Here is a 15,363-nt window from a genome sequence, read left to right as displayed (position 1 = left end):
GCTTCAGTGCATGGCTGCCGGCCGCCATCTTGGCTGGCAGTTAATTTGCATATCGCCCTGATTAGCCTATGGGAAGGGTAGCGGATATACGGCTAATTACCATGTTTCTCTTTTATTAGATAGGATAGGATAGTATTCTTTATAGGATCGAATTTATTTTAACAGTATTAACATGAATTTTGGTTTTAGGTGTACATTACCATTGTAGATCTATTAGTTCAATAAGTAACTAATATATACAATAATAATCCCTTATCCAACATCATAGAGGATATAAGTGAATTTTCTAAATAAAGTTTAACCTTTAATTATGGGATTTTTAATAGTTTCTATAGAAATCTTAAATTTAAATCACCTTCCAGGCCTCAATATAACTAATTAGATGTTATTTAAATCTTTTATTAGAGTACAGTGGTCATGTCGGGTATTCATTTTATTATCACTGTCATTGCAGTTGGTGCTAGAACCACAGATCAAATGGCTACTAAATCTGGGAACTTGCTTTTTCAAAAAAGGCTTTTCTGTAAACTTGCTTTTTAGACATTTGCCTCTGGCTCATTAAGAAATAATGTTTTTACAAGATGTCACTGTGTACTCTGCAGAGAAATGTCACTTAGCTGCCTTCATAAAGAATTAATTACTGAATCAGGAGCCAAAACAATTTTCTCCCAAGTGATTTTTTTTTCTTACTTACTTACTTACTTATTTATTTATTTATTTATTTATTTTTGGTTACTCCTTGCCTGAAGATATTTTTCCATTGATTTTTAGAGAGAGTGGAAGGGTGGGAGAGATAGAGAGAGAGAAATATTGATGTGAGAGAGACACATCGATTGGTTGCCTTCTGCACACCCTGACCAGAGCTGGGGATCAAGCCTGCAACCAAGATATATGCCCTTGACCGGAATCAAACCCAGGACCCACAGGCCAATGCTCTATCCACTAAGCCAAACCAAAAGAAAAAAGAAAAAAAAAAAAAGCTTTTTGCAGATACCAACAAAGATCTTTGATTTATCTGCACCTTTCAGAGTATTTTTTATTTCTGTACTATAAAAAATGGTAGTAAAGCCATCTTCTTATCATTTTGTATCTATACTTCTTCACACAAGATCTAAAATGATCTCTATAGCATACGTTTTTTAAAACAGTTACTGTCTCAGTAATTGTTAAAATGTTTCCTGTAACTTAAAGTGATCAGTTTTGTTTTGTTCTGCCTTTCTTCCTTTTTTATTTTTTGAACAGCACTTGTGAGCACTTAATGAATTTCCTTCAGTGTGGCTTCAAGCTACTAGGACACACTTCCCCACCACCTCACCCCCAACACCTTTAATCTTTTCCTCAGCTCTTCTGCTGAAGAATTTGGCCTTCAGGATGACAGGCTGCTTTGGGAACTTTCTCTTCCCCAGAACTTGTAGTGGTCTGATCTCACCATGTGGATGATAGGAGCAGCTAAGTCTTGCTTCTGGCAGCATTTATCTGTGCCTGCTCACTGACCAAGCTCCACAGTTTATCACGGTTGACAGTTGGGCAGAAGCTCTGGTTCCTCTTTAAGTGGTAATGCCGCATACCAACTTTCCCAAAGTAACCTGGGTGATACTTGTCAAAGTTTATCCTATGATGATGCATGCCACCAGCATTACCTCAGCCTCTCAGGTGCTTCTAATACAGCCATGTGTGGCTCAGGTGGCCAGGAAGTTTCTGGGTCTTCCTCAGTCACTAGAGGGAGTCCTCTTCAAAGTTGTGCTAGCCTTTCTTTCTTAATAGATCTGCTAAGTAGCTTCTAAAAGCTACCTGTTACCCCAGTAAAATTCATCAAATTTAGAACTTGTCATTTTGTAAAAGAAAATTGTATAACTTGTCTTAAAAATTCAAAACTTATGTAAATATTTTGCCCTGAGATAATTAGCAAACCTTGTGTGTTATAAAATTTCTATGATCCTGTTTATTTACAAAGTATTATAAAAATTCTCTTATTTAAGATTATATATTCCACAAATCTATTCAGCAACATGCAAGCAGTTGTGGTACACTGAAAAGTGAATAAAGAAATGGAGAGGGCGAAATCAAGTCCTCAGCTTTTTGGAACTCCAACTCTTACCTCAGAAACAGCACACCATCTGACAATGAGTTATTGGAACATTGTAAATCATATATCCAATATTTATAAATTTTAATTTTTCTAACTTTTAGAGAAATATAAATGGAAAATAAACGTTATTCATATTTTGAAAACTACAACATTAAGTGATATTTTGGCCCGTATATTGATATGCTATGTCTTGGCAAATCACTTTTTGCCATAACAATTTTAAAAGGTAGGACTTCTGAAGCATGAACTCAGTTTTCTAGCAAAATAATAGCCCTGTAAAATTTATATAAGGCTATAATTCTTAGATGCAAAAAGATAAAAGATTTTCTGTGCATTAACTCTTTGAGTACAGGTAAATGTGTGGAAAATTTAAGGTAATGATATTTTTCACTTTATTTTATGGACACCTGCAGCACTAGCACATGTAAGAATGGTTAACCTGAAATCCAGAGATGATTGATTAATTGGTATCTACTATATACAAGTTGGTAAGCCTTGCCAAAGTAAACCTGTAATGTTAGCATGTAAATATGTATAGTTATCTGGGAGAAAATGTCAGATTGCTTTGTACCTTTATGGTCTATTGAGTTTTGGCATATTGATTGTTTTTTACTTTGAAGAATTAGTTATCCTTCCAAAAATTATATTTGATCATAAACTATGGTTTGCATTGGGCTAGAGACAGATATTCTGTGATTTCTTCACTATCAGTCTAAAACTGGTTTAGATGCTTTAAATATGTTAACATTTATTGAATACATAACACATTTAGAATCTGAGGTGAGTACTTTATATACATTATTTCATTTAATCCCCAGCAGCCCAGTGAAATAAATAGCATCAGTACCTCTTCTTTACAGAGAAACTAAGGTGTCCAAGTCATATGGCTAGTATAAAATAAACTGGACTCAAACCATATTTTTAATGCCTGCTGTCACTGTGTTGTAGAACTGCATCCTTATCATATACATGGATAGAGATACTGAAAATGTTAAAAATTGTTACTGAATGGTAGGATTATGGATAGTTTTTACATTTTTCTTTACAATTTTGTCTACCTTGGGTTTTTCACAGTGAGTATGAATTACTTTAAATTTATTTCATTAAAATGACATATGTTTTTGTCTACCTTGGGTTTTTCACAGTGAGTATGAATTTAAATTTATTTCATTAAAATGACATATGCACCTAGCTTAAAAATTAAATTAAGCTAAAAAGCTTAGATAATGTTAGGAACACTGCACTTCTCTCCTGCCCATCCCAAAGGCATCTACTTTCAAATTATTTAACTGTTTTTCTGATTATTACCTTTGTGTTTCTAGATATGTTTATACTTTGCTTTCTTGATTCATCAATTATTAGACATTATCTTATGATGAGTTCTTCCTAGATTACATGAGGATTTACCTCTATTTTAGTCTCCTCTTACCATTCTTTTATTACAGTTATATCACAATGTTGGTGACTATAAATATCGTTCACTGCTGAGCCATGTTTGATAATTCTATTTTATTTCTTGTATGTTTTCATTTTTCTGTAATCAGTAATTACCCAATTCTTTTTCTATTGCTTTCTTCTCAGTTGAATTTTCCAAGTCAATTCTATTTTTTTCACTTAAGATTTTCCACCTTGGAGCCTATTATCCTTGTGTGTATATATGAATGACTTGCTCTCTAGCAGCTCTGAATACCTTCCTCTCTCCTATGTTAAATACCTTATGTCCTGTGTTGCTTTCTTTGTTTTGAATTTACACCGTAATTTTAGAAGAGCACATTATCCAATATGAGGTAAAATTGTTGACACTTTGCACATCTGAAAATGTTTTTATTTTATCCTCATATTTGATTGTTTGGCTGGTTATCTCTTCAAGGTTAGAAACTAGTCTCTAGCTTCCAGGGGTACTGAAACCAAAGGTCATTTTAGTTAGTCCTTTGACTATGACTTTTCTCCCTCATGAAGACTTTACTGGAGCAGGAGGCTACTTTTATTTAGTTATTTACTTATTATTTTATTTTATTGTGTTAAAAACACTTAGCATGAGGTTTATCCTCTTTAACAAATTTTTAAGTATACAGTACAGTATTGTTACCTATAAGGTAGAAAGACTTTAGTATCTCCTTATCTTAAGGATTCTAACATTTTAGAATAATGTAACTTTACGTGTATTCCCTCTCCGCCCCCCCTCCGCCCCCCCCAGCATTACTGAGTGCTCAGTGGGCTCTTTCATTATAGAGGCTTATGTTCTTCTAATACATTTTCTTTGATAATTTTCCCCATACATTTTGTTATTTTCTATGAAAAGTCTGTATTGATCCTCTATTTTTTTTTTTTAGATTAAAACAGTGAGTTTTAAACAAAGAAAGCAGAACTAGAACATCTTAAATAAATTTTAATCCTTTCTTTACAGGTTACCTAGACCACTTTGGATTGAGAAAACTGTAGGAAGTTAGTAACTGCCACAAGCGAACGCCAGGTGGGGGCCCGTGTCCATTTTCCACAGAGTCCTGCTGGGCAGAGTGTCTGAATGCGCTGCTCAGGGTCTCTGCTCACACTCCCCGGAATCAGTCGCGGCAGATTTTAGTCCACAGGTCGCTTTTCTCCATATTTCTTTGTAAACTCTTCGGCATTCTTACAGAATTTTTTACGGTCCTTAGAGTATTCTTCAGCTAGGTCAGCCCGAAGGGGGTGTTCGGTCTGGGGGTCGTTCACCAGTGCAATGAGGGACTGGATTACTTGGTCGGTTTTGGTTGCTGGCTTCCAGTTTTCAGCACTAATTACTGGCAGGCAGACCTGCCCCTTTTCATCGATGTTGGGGTGATAGATCTTTGTTTTAAATGTGATCGTCGGTGGTTTGAATGGGTACTCCGCTGGAAAGCTGATTTCAATTCTGAAGGCCCCCTTATCATATGGAGGGTTGTCAGGAACAATAAGCCCTTGCCAAGTCAGTAAATTAGCTTCATCAACCTGGATGTTACGGAAGTTTTTCATTCCACATTTGCGGATTTCTTCAAGCTCCTTCATCAGCCTCCTGCTGGCTGCCATCTTGGGTCTGGTGCTGTTGCTTTCCCAGGGTGCACTGCGGGCGGCTGAGGCCCCTGCGCTTTCTGATCATCTAATTTTAGCTTTCTTGTCTTAACCACTATTTTCTTATTTTCTAATATTTTCTCAACTCATCCTCTAACTTTCCTGTTGAGTATTTTATTTCTGCATTCGTGATTTTAATTTGCAAACCCTTATTCTCTGATTGTCCTGCACCTTCTCTTAGTCATTCTTAGGTGTAATACCTTCTCTTAATTTAGAAGAAATCAACTTTATTTTCTGTTCCTTTTATGGTTACTGTCTTCTCCAAGTTCCTTATGTTTTAGTCTCCGTTGTTTATGTTGCAGACTTTCTTCAAAACTGGTAACCTGTGAGCATTCATATTCTAGAGTGAATGAAGCACAACAATGCCTGAAAAGCTGCATATGAGTCGGCGGGGCTTGTGGACTGGAGAGGTTCACTGCAGGTTTGGCTGGACTTCCAGCTTTTTATTAGAGTATTCCCAGATAGCAGCACTATAGGTCTTTCGCTTTGGCCATTCTGTTTCTTTCTGCTAAGGGAATGGGGAACTTTCATTCTGATTTTAGTCCGAAGCCTCCCCTCTGTCCTTGCTATGTCTGATATCCAAAGTCCCACACCTCTCTGGTTCAGTTTCTACAAATAATGTCTCATCTACTCTAAGTGGCGGAGTAAGAACCATAGAGATTTAATTGCTGTCATGCAGATTTTCAACCTAGCTCCCCATTTTTCACCATGTTCTCTACCCACACGTTCTGTAGCAGATATCTTCCAATTTCATTGAAGATGAGATTTGTGTTTTTATTTCTCATTTATAATGGGGGGGGGCAGCTACTTTCATTTCAAGGGGAAATCAAGTTACACTACTCATTAAGAAATATAGCCCTGGCCGGTTTGGATCAGTGGATAGAGCGTCGGCCTGCGGACTCAAGGGCATGTACCTTGGTTGCGGGCACATCCCCAGTGGGGAGTGTGCAGGAGGCGGCTGATCGATGTTTCTCTCTCATCGATGTTTCTAACTCTCTATCCCTCTCCCTTCCTCTCTGTAAAAAATCAATAAAATATATTTTTTTTTAAAAAAGAAATATAGTAATGGAAAGCAGCAGTTATAACTAAAGGAAGCATTATAATCAGTAAAAGATTTTATAGAAAACTTGGTTGTGTTTGAAGGCAGAGAAAAATTGAAGTAGGTAAAGGTGGGAAGTGTTATCACGAGTAGAGGTTAGCCCTGGCTGGTGTGACTCAGTTGGTTGGAGGGTGGTCCCATACACCAAAAAGTGGCAAGTCCTATTCCTGATGGAGCCCATGTGGAAGGCAACTGACTAATGTTTCCCCCGCCCCTCTTCCTTCCTCTAAAATAAAAATAAAATAAAGAATAGAGGTTAGAAAGCTTAGCTGTGATGTAGAACTGACACAATTTTGAGGTAGCAAGGGGGCAAGATAGAACTCACACCCAATGGAATAGAGATGGTCATCTACTTAATAAACTGCTATTTTAGTACTTTTTTAGTAAGTAAAAAAAAAAAAGCATTTCAAACCTTAAATGATAAGTTTTCCACATTCTTGTGCTGAGTTAAAAATTTGAAATTATGTAATATTAACAAAAAAATCTGTATGGCACTCTTTTTATTATTTTTTATCTTAAAAAATATATTAGAGTGTAAGCTCTTAGGCAGTAACAGAAGTGTCTCTTCTAATCAGTGACTTCATTTTCTTCAGTTTACTTTGTTGCTTCTGCATGTTTATTTTTGTTTAGTGGAATTTAGTCTGTGAACAGCCAAAGCATACTGTTGAGTGTAATTTTGGTGTTTGTGATGTAAGTGATGATGTTTCTTTCAAAATTAGATTTTAAATATTTTCCCCTATGGACTTTAAATGATTATATATCCATGAGTTTACTAAATCAAAACAGTTAGTATAATACTAGATGCTATTCAGTGTTTAGAAATGCAGTACTTTATATAGCAAATCTGTGTCATCAGTTCACACTTTAAGCGTGTGACAATCATTTGCCACTGCAGATGCTTGGTTCAAACCCTACTGCAGGGGTCCTCAAACTACGGCCCGCGGGCCACATGCAAATACAAATATTGTATTTGTTCCCGTTTTGTTTTTTTACTTCAAAATAAGATATGTGCAGTGTGCATAGGAATTTGTTCATAGTTTTTTTTAAACTATAGTCTGGCCCTCCAACAGTCTGAGGGACAGTGAACTGGCCCCCTGTTTAAAAAGTTTGAGGACCCTGCCTACTGCTTTAAAAGGATTCAAGTGGCTCTAAACATTTACTTCGTGATCATGGTATCTTCCCCTGCCAGGTAAGTATTAAACATTTACTTAACTGCTGGGATTATTGATGTTCCTCTGACATAATCAGAAACTTAATCATAATTAGAATGTTGAGTGTGATTTTCTTAGACACAAAATTCAACTTTAATTTCAAAACATTTGAAATTATAGAACCCTTCCCTCCAATTCTGGACTTAAATCTTATTCCACCTAAGAATAACTAAGTAAATTTCATCTATGGCCAATCATTAGCATTAGTCTTAATAAAATTCAATATTTTACATTGTAAATTTTAGTATATCTAGCCAATTTCATAGGAAAGGCATTGCCCCATAGAAATTTATCTGCTTGTTTGTCAAAATTATCAAGAAGAATACAAGTGTGTGTGTGTGTGTGTGTGTGTGTGTGAAATACCAAATTTTTGTCCGATTCTGTATTTTCCAAAAACTGCCTAGATTGATAGTGAAGTTGACCAGTTATTGAAATCAGTTGACAAAACTGCATTGAGATTATCAGAGTTTTGTCAGTTGTGAAAGTCTTTACTTGAACATTAAACATGAATCATCTACTAGTAAATGGGTGTATGGTACATTGCCCATTTCCATAGGTACCTTGATGTGATGGATGGTTTATAGTACTTCATGGTTTTTAATACATTATCATCAATCCATTTATACTGTGTGCCAGCTTCTGTAGTGATATCCGAGAAAAAAGTGACATAGAGTATAGAGTCCCTGGCTTCAAGCAGATTACAGCCTTGTCAAGGTGAATAGTGATTAACTTCATTTTGCCTCAAGTTGGCCTGATACCTCCTCCCCGAAAGCTTGTGGCACCAAAATGTGGATAGACGCTGAAATTCAACTGATGCCAAATACCACCACTCCAACTCCAAAGAAATTCATCTTTGGCCAAGACTGTAGTTAGGAGCTTGCCTGAGCTAGAAGATTTCTTCAGCACACATTTAATCCTTTTCCATCAGAAGGATAGATTAAGAAGCTCTATAGAAGGGCATATGCCTGTCCTTCTTTGAAAAGGAAAATAACTATCCTACTCTAAGAAGATACTTAGACTCCTCTGACTTAAATAGGTGTTTCTCAAAACCAGGGCCTCTGAATCCCAAGGAAACTGGGAAGTCATAATGGGTGTCAGACTTCCTCCTTCTCTTCCTCTCTCCCTCCCTTAGTTTCTTCCTTTTTCTCTTTTCTACTTTTTCTTTTCTTCCCTCCCTCTTTTTCTTCCTAACTCCCTTCCTTTTTTATTTCTTTTGGGGGTTTTTTTAGCATTTCAAAACTTCAGTGGATATTCTACATTTCCCGTGAGAAAAATAGCTAAAAAAATATTTTGGGGGGTGCTGGAATTTGATAACACTGGTATCTCAGAGTGATCTGAAACATGATGGCTATTATTTGTGTCTTTTGCAAATAAAAATTGGAAACTCCCCTCCCCCCCAAAAAACAAACAAACAACTGCATTGGGAATGTTATGTGGCATTTGTACTGTTCAGTGGTGATTATTTTGTAAGTTCTTTATAACTTAAAACTTCATATTTTCAATAAATAGGAATAAAAACAAGGGGAGGGAAGTGAAGAAACTATATAGGGTAGTGGACTTCAAACACCAGCTCACAGATTTCTCAGTGTCTCTTACAACCTATTCACTGGTCTGCTGTGAAATAAAAAAAATAAGGGAAAAAGAGATTGGCATAAGATGTACCTCAAGACTAGAAATTATTTGCATTTTGAGCATATGTTTTGGCTAACAGAGGAGGCTTGACATCTTTTTCATGTACTAATTATGCTTTTTCATCTTGGGTCTAATTGGGTCTTAAGATGTAAACTATATAATGTGAATGACAAATGATTAATGATTTTTTTTTTCTCCCCTTAGGTACATCCAGAAAGTGCCCAGAAGAAACTTCCTGCCAGAAAAACTAAAAAAGCAGTATTTATAACACTGGAATTTTTGGATAACTTATTAAAATGGCAGAAAATAGTGAAAGTAATAGTAAAAATGTAGATGTCAGGCCCAAAACTAGTAGGAGTAGAAGTGCTGACAGAAAGGATGGTTATGTGTGGAGTGGAAAGAAGTTATCTTGGTCAAAAAAGAGTGAAAGTTTTTCAGATGCTGAAACAGTAAATGTTATAGAGAAAACTGAAGTTCCTTTACAGAGCCAAGAAAGAAAGCACAGCTGTTCATCCATCGAGTTGGATTTAGATCATTCTTGTGGGCATAGATTTTTAGGCCGATCTCTTAAACAGAAACTGCAAGATGCTGTGGGGCAGTGCTTCCCAATAAAGAATTGTAGTAGTCGGCACTCTTCGGGGCTTCCATCTAAAAGAAAAATTCATATCAGTGAACTCATGTTAGATAAGTGTCCTTTCCCACCTCGATCAGATTTAGCCTTTAGGTGGCATTTTATTAAACGACACACTGCTCCTATAAACCCCAAACCAGATGAATTGATAAGCACAGATTTGTCTCAGAGTGAATTGAGGGATGGTCAACCAAAACAAAGAAGAAACATGGAAGAAGAGGTGAACTGTTTCTCACATCCCAATGTTCAGCCCTGTGTTATAACCACCAACAATGCTTCATGTAGAGGTGGTCCTATGCCTGGCTCTTTGATGAACCTGGTTTCAAATAATAGTATAGAAGATAGTGATATGGATTCAGATGATGAAATTATAACACTTTGCACAAGTTCCAGGAAAAGAAACAAACCCAAATGGGAAATGGATGAAGAAATCCTTCAGTTGGGAACAACTCCTAAGTACCACACCCAGATTGATTATGTCCACTGTCTTGTACCAGACCTCCTTCAGATCAATAACAATCCATGTTACTGGGGAGTTATGGATAAGTATGCAGCTGAAGCTCTCCTAGAAGGAAAACCAGAGGGTACCTTTTTACTTCGAGACTCAGCACAGGAAGACTATTTATTCTCTGTTAGTTTCAGACGCTATAGTCGTTCTCTTCATGCTAGGATTGAACAGTGGAATCACAACTTTAGCTTTGATGCACATGATCCTTGTGTCTTCCATTCTCCTGATATTACTGGGCTCCTAGAACATTATAAGGACCCAAGTGCCTGTATGTTCTTTGAACCACTTTTATCCACTCCCTTAATTCGGACTTTCCCCTTTCCCCTACAGCATATATGCAGAACAGTAATTTGTAACTGTACAACTTATGATGGCATTGATGCCCTTCCAATTCCTTCTTCTATGAAATTATATCTGAAGGAATATCACTATAAATCAAAAGTTAGAGTACTCAGGATTGATGCACCAAAACAACAATGCTAGGTAGAGGGTAGGAACATGGGAATTTAATACCTTATTTTTCTTAATGCTACTTTGAGTTTTTCTACAAGGGCAGTTAAGAGTCTGAAATAAACCTCTGCCCTAAATTTTGCTTCCAGATCTGTTTATTTTTCTTACAAAACACTAATTGTTTAAAGTTACACACTAAGGGTTAATGGGTATTTTTGACCAAGTGGTTTTTGTTTTTATTCTATAGAGTATATACTTAATTTTTTTTCTTTTCTTAATTATAACTTGCATATGATCCAGGGATATTTGAAAATTGGTAGACATTGTAAACACAGTTAATAATTTGTATTTCATTATTTTTTTTAAAAATAATCCTGTGTCCTTTCTTACATGTAAAATGCTTTGTTAACTTATGCCATTGGCATTCCTATACATAAAATACGGTTTCCCCATCTCCCTTTCCAGAGTTGTTTTCAAATTCTTCAGTAAAGCTGAGTGTTGTAATTCACAATCTATACTAATGTAATTGACTTGTAATTTACTAATAGGGATGTTAAAGGTAACAACATAGCTTAAAATCCAATTTGATGTGTTTTTACAGTATTTTAAATATTAACTAAAGCAGGATTACTAAATTTGATTAATCTCATCAGTAAGAATCAAATGAGAGCATAACATTTTTGGAGGTGAATGTATTCTACAATGTGGCATGGTCATTTGTTAATCCTTGAATAGGTCTCTCTTAAAACCTGGAACATAAATATTGTTCCTTTCTCACTGGGAGCTTTAAAAATAATGATAACACTGTTAGTAACTAGTAGTTACTAAAGTTCTAAAACAATTGTGGGGTTGTTTTTTTTCTGTATTTACTTATGAACTGTTTCTTCTACTTAGCTCTTTTATAGAAACTCAGCCTGTTACTTGGGGAGATGCTACAGTTTATAAACAGCCACACATTTTCATTGGTCCCTAAATAAGTTTTCATTATTTTAAATTGAACTTGAATAAAGATTCAAGAAGTGAACATAGAGCTTAGTATTCAGAAAGCTTAATATTGTTTTTAATCTTCAAGTTTCAAATAATTATTTCTATCTTCAGAATTAACATGTCTTTATTGTAGCTTCAAAAAAAGGAAAACATTTTGAGAGCTACATGGCTTAGGTCATACTGAACAGTACTAGGCAACAGGTGTAATATTTTAAATTTACTTTCCCAAGAACAGGAAAGCATTTTTAGAAACACCATTATCCCTATGTAAGATAAATGAAGTGATATCCTATCTATCCCCTCTTTAAAAGAATCAGTGAATAATAAATCTCCTAGACAACTGTTTCTTCTGATGACCTGTTTACATATAGTAATTAATTTCTTGATGCTGGTTTAGCTCTAATAGGAAACTTTCTACCTGGGTTGAAAAAATTTTTACTAAAATTTAGTTATAATAAATGTTTCTTAAATACCATTGCTTTTATGTTGAAGTAGCATTTCTATTTCCTGCAGCTCTGCTGCTAATATAAATATAGCATTTTTCAATAATAGTGTTAAAATAAATTTTTAGCAATTACCACAAAATTAAACCAAGAAAATCTGTTCCCATTATCTTCTACCATTCTTTTTTCTCGGTGATCTCAAGATTGTCTTGGTTCCAGTGAAGGGTAGCTATTAGAATAGCACCTCTATTAGCAGATGAGGCTCAGGATTTCAACACCAATGTCAGGATAAATATCTCTTCTAAAGATGCTATTTTCCTTTTACAAAAGAAAAGTCTCATACTACCTCATCTTTATTGTGGCACTTTTGTAGTTCACTGAGAAGCTTATCTTATTTACCAATATTACAATTCCTAAATGCTCATCTTTGGTGAAAGAAAATTAATAGTATGGTAAGACTCTACCCATGATTATAATTTTTTATCAGAATTTGATAATGAGACTTTCTGTTTCTATGAAACAATTATTTTAAATATTTTTCTTTAAAAATAATTTTTATCAGTACAGAAAAACCTAAGGGATGACAAAAACAAATATTCTGTTAAAAGGTAATTTTATAAAGAAAAATGAAGCATAATTATGTTGTCTTTTATAATGGTAAAAATTGGTGTTTATATAAAATCAAAAATCTAAGTAGCTTTTCATATAGTCAAACTGTGATATATTTTCTTTGGCTTTCTCAATTTCAAGGTATTAATAGCTGTTATACTGCCATATATATAGCATTGAAGTAGATGATCTAATAAATGAGAGCAGGAAACAGACTCATTTACTCTGAAATGGTTTGTATTTTTCTTTGGTATTTGCTACAGTTAAAAGAAACCTGGAAAATCTATACATATAAAAGCCTAAGCAACTGAATGACTGGTTTACTAGTTGCTATGACACGCATTGACCACCAGGGGGCAGATGCTCAACACAGGAGCTGCCCCTTGGTGGTCAGTGCGCTCCCACAGCCAACCTCCCGCATTCCCTCCCCACCCCTGGCCAACCTCCTGTGGTCCCTCCCCCAGCCGGCACCCCCCATCGGCCCTGATGGCTGGCCAGGCTGAGGGACCCCACCTGTGCATGAATTCGTGCACCAGGCCTCTAGTAGAAATATAAATACTTGGGAAGGAAACTGTTTACCATAAAGGAAAATGAAAAGAGTAATAATAAATTTAATTTTTAAATGAATTTAAGAGGTCTGAATTTAGAAAGGGAAACCCCTTTCTCAGTTTCTTTGTGAGAACATATTTGGAAGAGCATCCAATATTCAGAAACAAACTCATTTTAAAATGCAATTATGGAATATATAAGTAAAATGAGTTAAGTTTTGAGAGGAACAATGTGGGAAGATACCAATAAATATAAATTTTGTAACTCTTAAGACGTGACAATTTGAAAAGTAAATTCTAGAGTTGAGAAACCATCATGGTGGAAATATGCAGCGCTTATTGTTAAAAGAAGATGAGGTTAAAAGAAACAAGATAAAATATTAAACTTAAGAAATTTAGGCATTACCTCAGGGAAAAGCCTTGACAGTGAAAGGGAACTACTTAATCACTAATAGCTAGCCTGGACCACACACTTAACTGCACTTTGGGAATCATCCTGCACAAATCAGGAAATAAACTTGACTTTTCTATTTCTCTCTGAAGCTTTTCAGGACATTAACCCACTCCCCTTTAAGCTGTAGCATCTTGATTCATACTCTAATTCCAAAAATATGGTGATGGATTTTTTTAGGTTTCTTGAGTATTTTTGTATGAAGAATCATGTGTGATCTTTTTATAAACATACCATTCACTTAAATAATTCACAATGGGAATGGTTTAATTTAAAGGAAGACTTAACAGGAAGAAGATTAAAGGAAGCTTTTAGTCAGCCTGTGGCTAGATTTATTGATTTGGTAATCAGTCCTGTATTCTTTCCTGAATTTCAGCTGATGGCAAAATGTGGTCAAAGAATGGCTTTCAGTTAGTTTTGACTTCTTATAAATAATAATAAAAGAATGTCTTAGAAAATAGAAATCCTTTAAGAAGTAGAACAAATGTGGCAATTAGGACTCATTATATAAATTCCATTTTTTAAGTCTTTTTTAAAAATATATTTTTATTGATTTCAGAGTGGAAGGGAGAGGGAGAAACATCAATGGTGAGAGAGTCATTGATCAGTTGCCTCCTGCACACCCCACATGGGATCAAGCACGCAACCCGGGCATGTGCCCCTACTAGGAATCAAACCTTGACCTCCTGGTGCATAGGTCTACACTCAAGTACTGAGCCATGCCGGCCGGGCTCCATTTCTTTTTATAAGAAGAACAAACCATTATCATTTATTCAAGAGCCAAAGCCATTAAGATAAATCAAGTTATCAGCTTCCTGTCTCTGAAGTTTGGATCATTTTACAGATCCACATAATAGAGAGCTTCCTTCCTATGAAACCAAAACCTTGAGACCTAACTCATGAATAATATGCTTAGTTTTCATTGAAATATTTTGTCACTTTAAGCTATAATTAGTCAAATCAGTTATGTATTGATTTTGGTAGACCAAATTTTATAGGAAAGTAGACTTATAAGATTCCTGGAGACAACACACAGAAAACAATGCTGAAATTTAAAATAGCCTGTGTTAAAATAGTGCCCAAATGAATATAAGATTTTAAGCAAATTATTTCTACTTTGGGAAAAAATCTTTATAATTTTGGTTTTATAACCAGTTTTACAATCATTTTTATTTCTAAAGAATGAACAGAAAGCACAAAGGGTTTACTTTTTTAAAATATATTTTTTATTGACTTCAGAGAGGAAGGGAGAGGGAGAGAGAGATAGAAACATCAATGATGAGAGAGAATCATTGATTGGCTTCCTCCTGCACGCCCCCTACTGGGGACCCAGCCTGCAACCTGGACATATGTTCTTGACTGGAATTGAAACAGGGACCCTTCAGTCCTCAGGCTAATGCTCTATCCACTGAGCCAAACTAGCTAGGGCAAAGGGTTTACTTTTTTAATGACCTGCTAGAAATGAGCAACACTACAAGAATCTGTCTATACTATTCTAACAAATTAAGATAATGGGCACAAAATGGAGGTAACTTTTTTGATATGCATTGGTTTCTAATGGATATAACCCAATGGAAAGGGATTTGGTGCACATTAATCTGATTTCAAATAAAGACAGAAT

The 15,363-nt window shown here is 35.4% G+C and overlaps 2 protein-coding genes across 3 annotated transcripts in view; one reads left to right on the top strand and one right to left on the bottom strand.

The window, feature by feature from the left end:
• SOCS4 (suppressor of cytokine signaling 4) overlaps nucleotides 1-13,012 on the top strand; it is a 30,372-nt gene extending 17,360 nt beyond the window's left edge. Inside the window, exons 3-6 of one of the 2 annotated variants that reach the window (XM_014529266.1) lie at nucleotides 2,503-2,577; nucleotides 4,497-4,562; nucleotides 5,476-5,594; nucleotides 9,320-13,012. In XM_014529266.1, coding sequence (XP_014384752.1) covers nucleotides 9,412-10,737 — 1,326 coding nt within the window. In that variant the 5' untranslated portion in view covers nucleotides 2,503-2,577; nucleotides 4,497-4,562; nucleotides 5,476-5,594; nucleotides 9,320-9,411 and the 3' untranslated portion in view covers nucleotides 10,738-13,012. The remainder of the gene's footprint in view (nucleotides 1-2,502; nucleotides 2,578-4,496; nucleotides 4,563-5,475; nucleotides 5,595-9,319) is intronic. The other variant, XM_005881302.2, reaches the window with a different exon arrangement.
• Nucleotides 4,596-5,161, bottom strand: LOC102246911 (ubiquitin-conjugating enzyme E2 L3). Its single transcript, XM_005881300.2, has one exon. The coding sequence runs from the start codon at nucleotides 5,129-5,131 to the stop codon at nucleotides 4,667-4,669; it is 465 nt and encodes a 154-aa protein (XP_005881362.1). The 5' UTR covers nucleotides 5,132-5,161; the 3' UTR covers nucleotides 4,596-4,666.
• Nucleotides 13,013-15,363: the final 2,351 nt, after the last annotated feature.

This window comes from Myotis brandtii, unplaced genomic scaffold, assembly GCF_000412655.1.
Source record: "Myotis brandtii unplaced genomic scaffold, ASM41265v1 scaffold675, whole genome shotgun sequence".
Taxonomy (NCBI): Eukaryota; Metazoa; Chordata; class Mammalia; order Chiroptera; family Vespertilionidae; genus Myotis; species Myotis brandtii.
Note: the sequence above shows the minus strand (reverse complement) of the source record. Positions and strands in the feature narration are given on the sequence as shown.

Bases quoted from the DNA above. Each gene is read 5' to 3' on its own strand.
- LOC102246911 (XM_005881300.2), bottom strand. From the start codon at position 5,131: ATGGCAGCCAGCAGGAGGCTGATGAAGGAGCTTGAAGAAATCCGCAAA.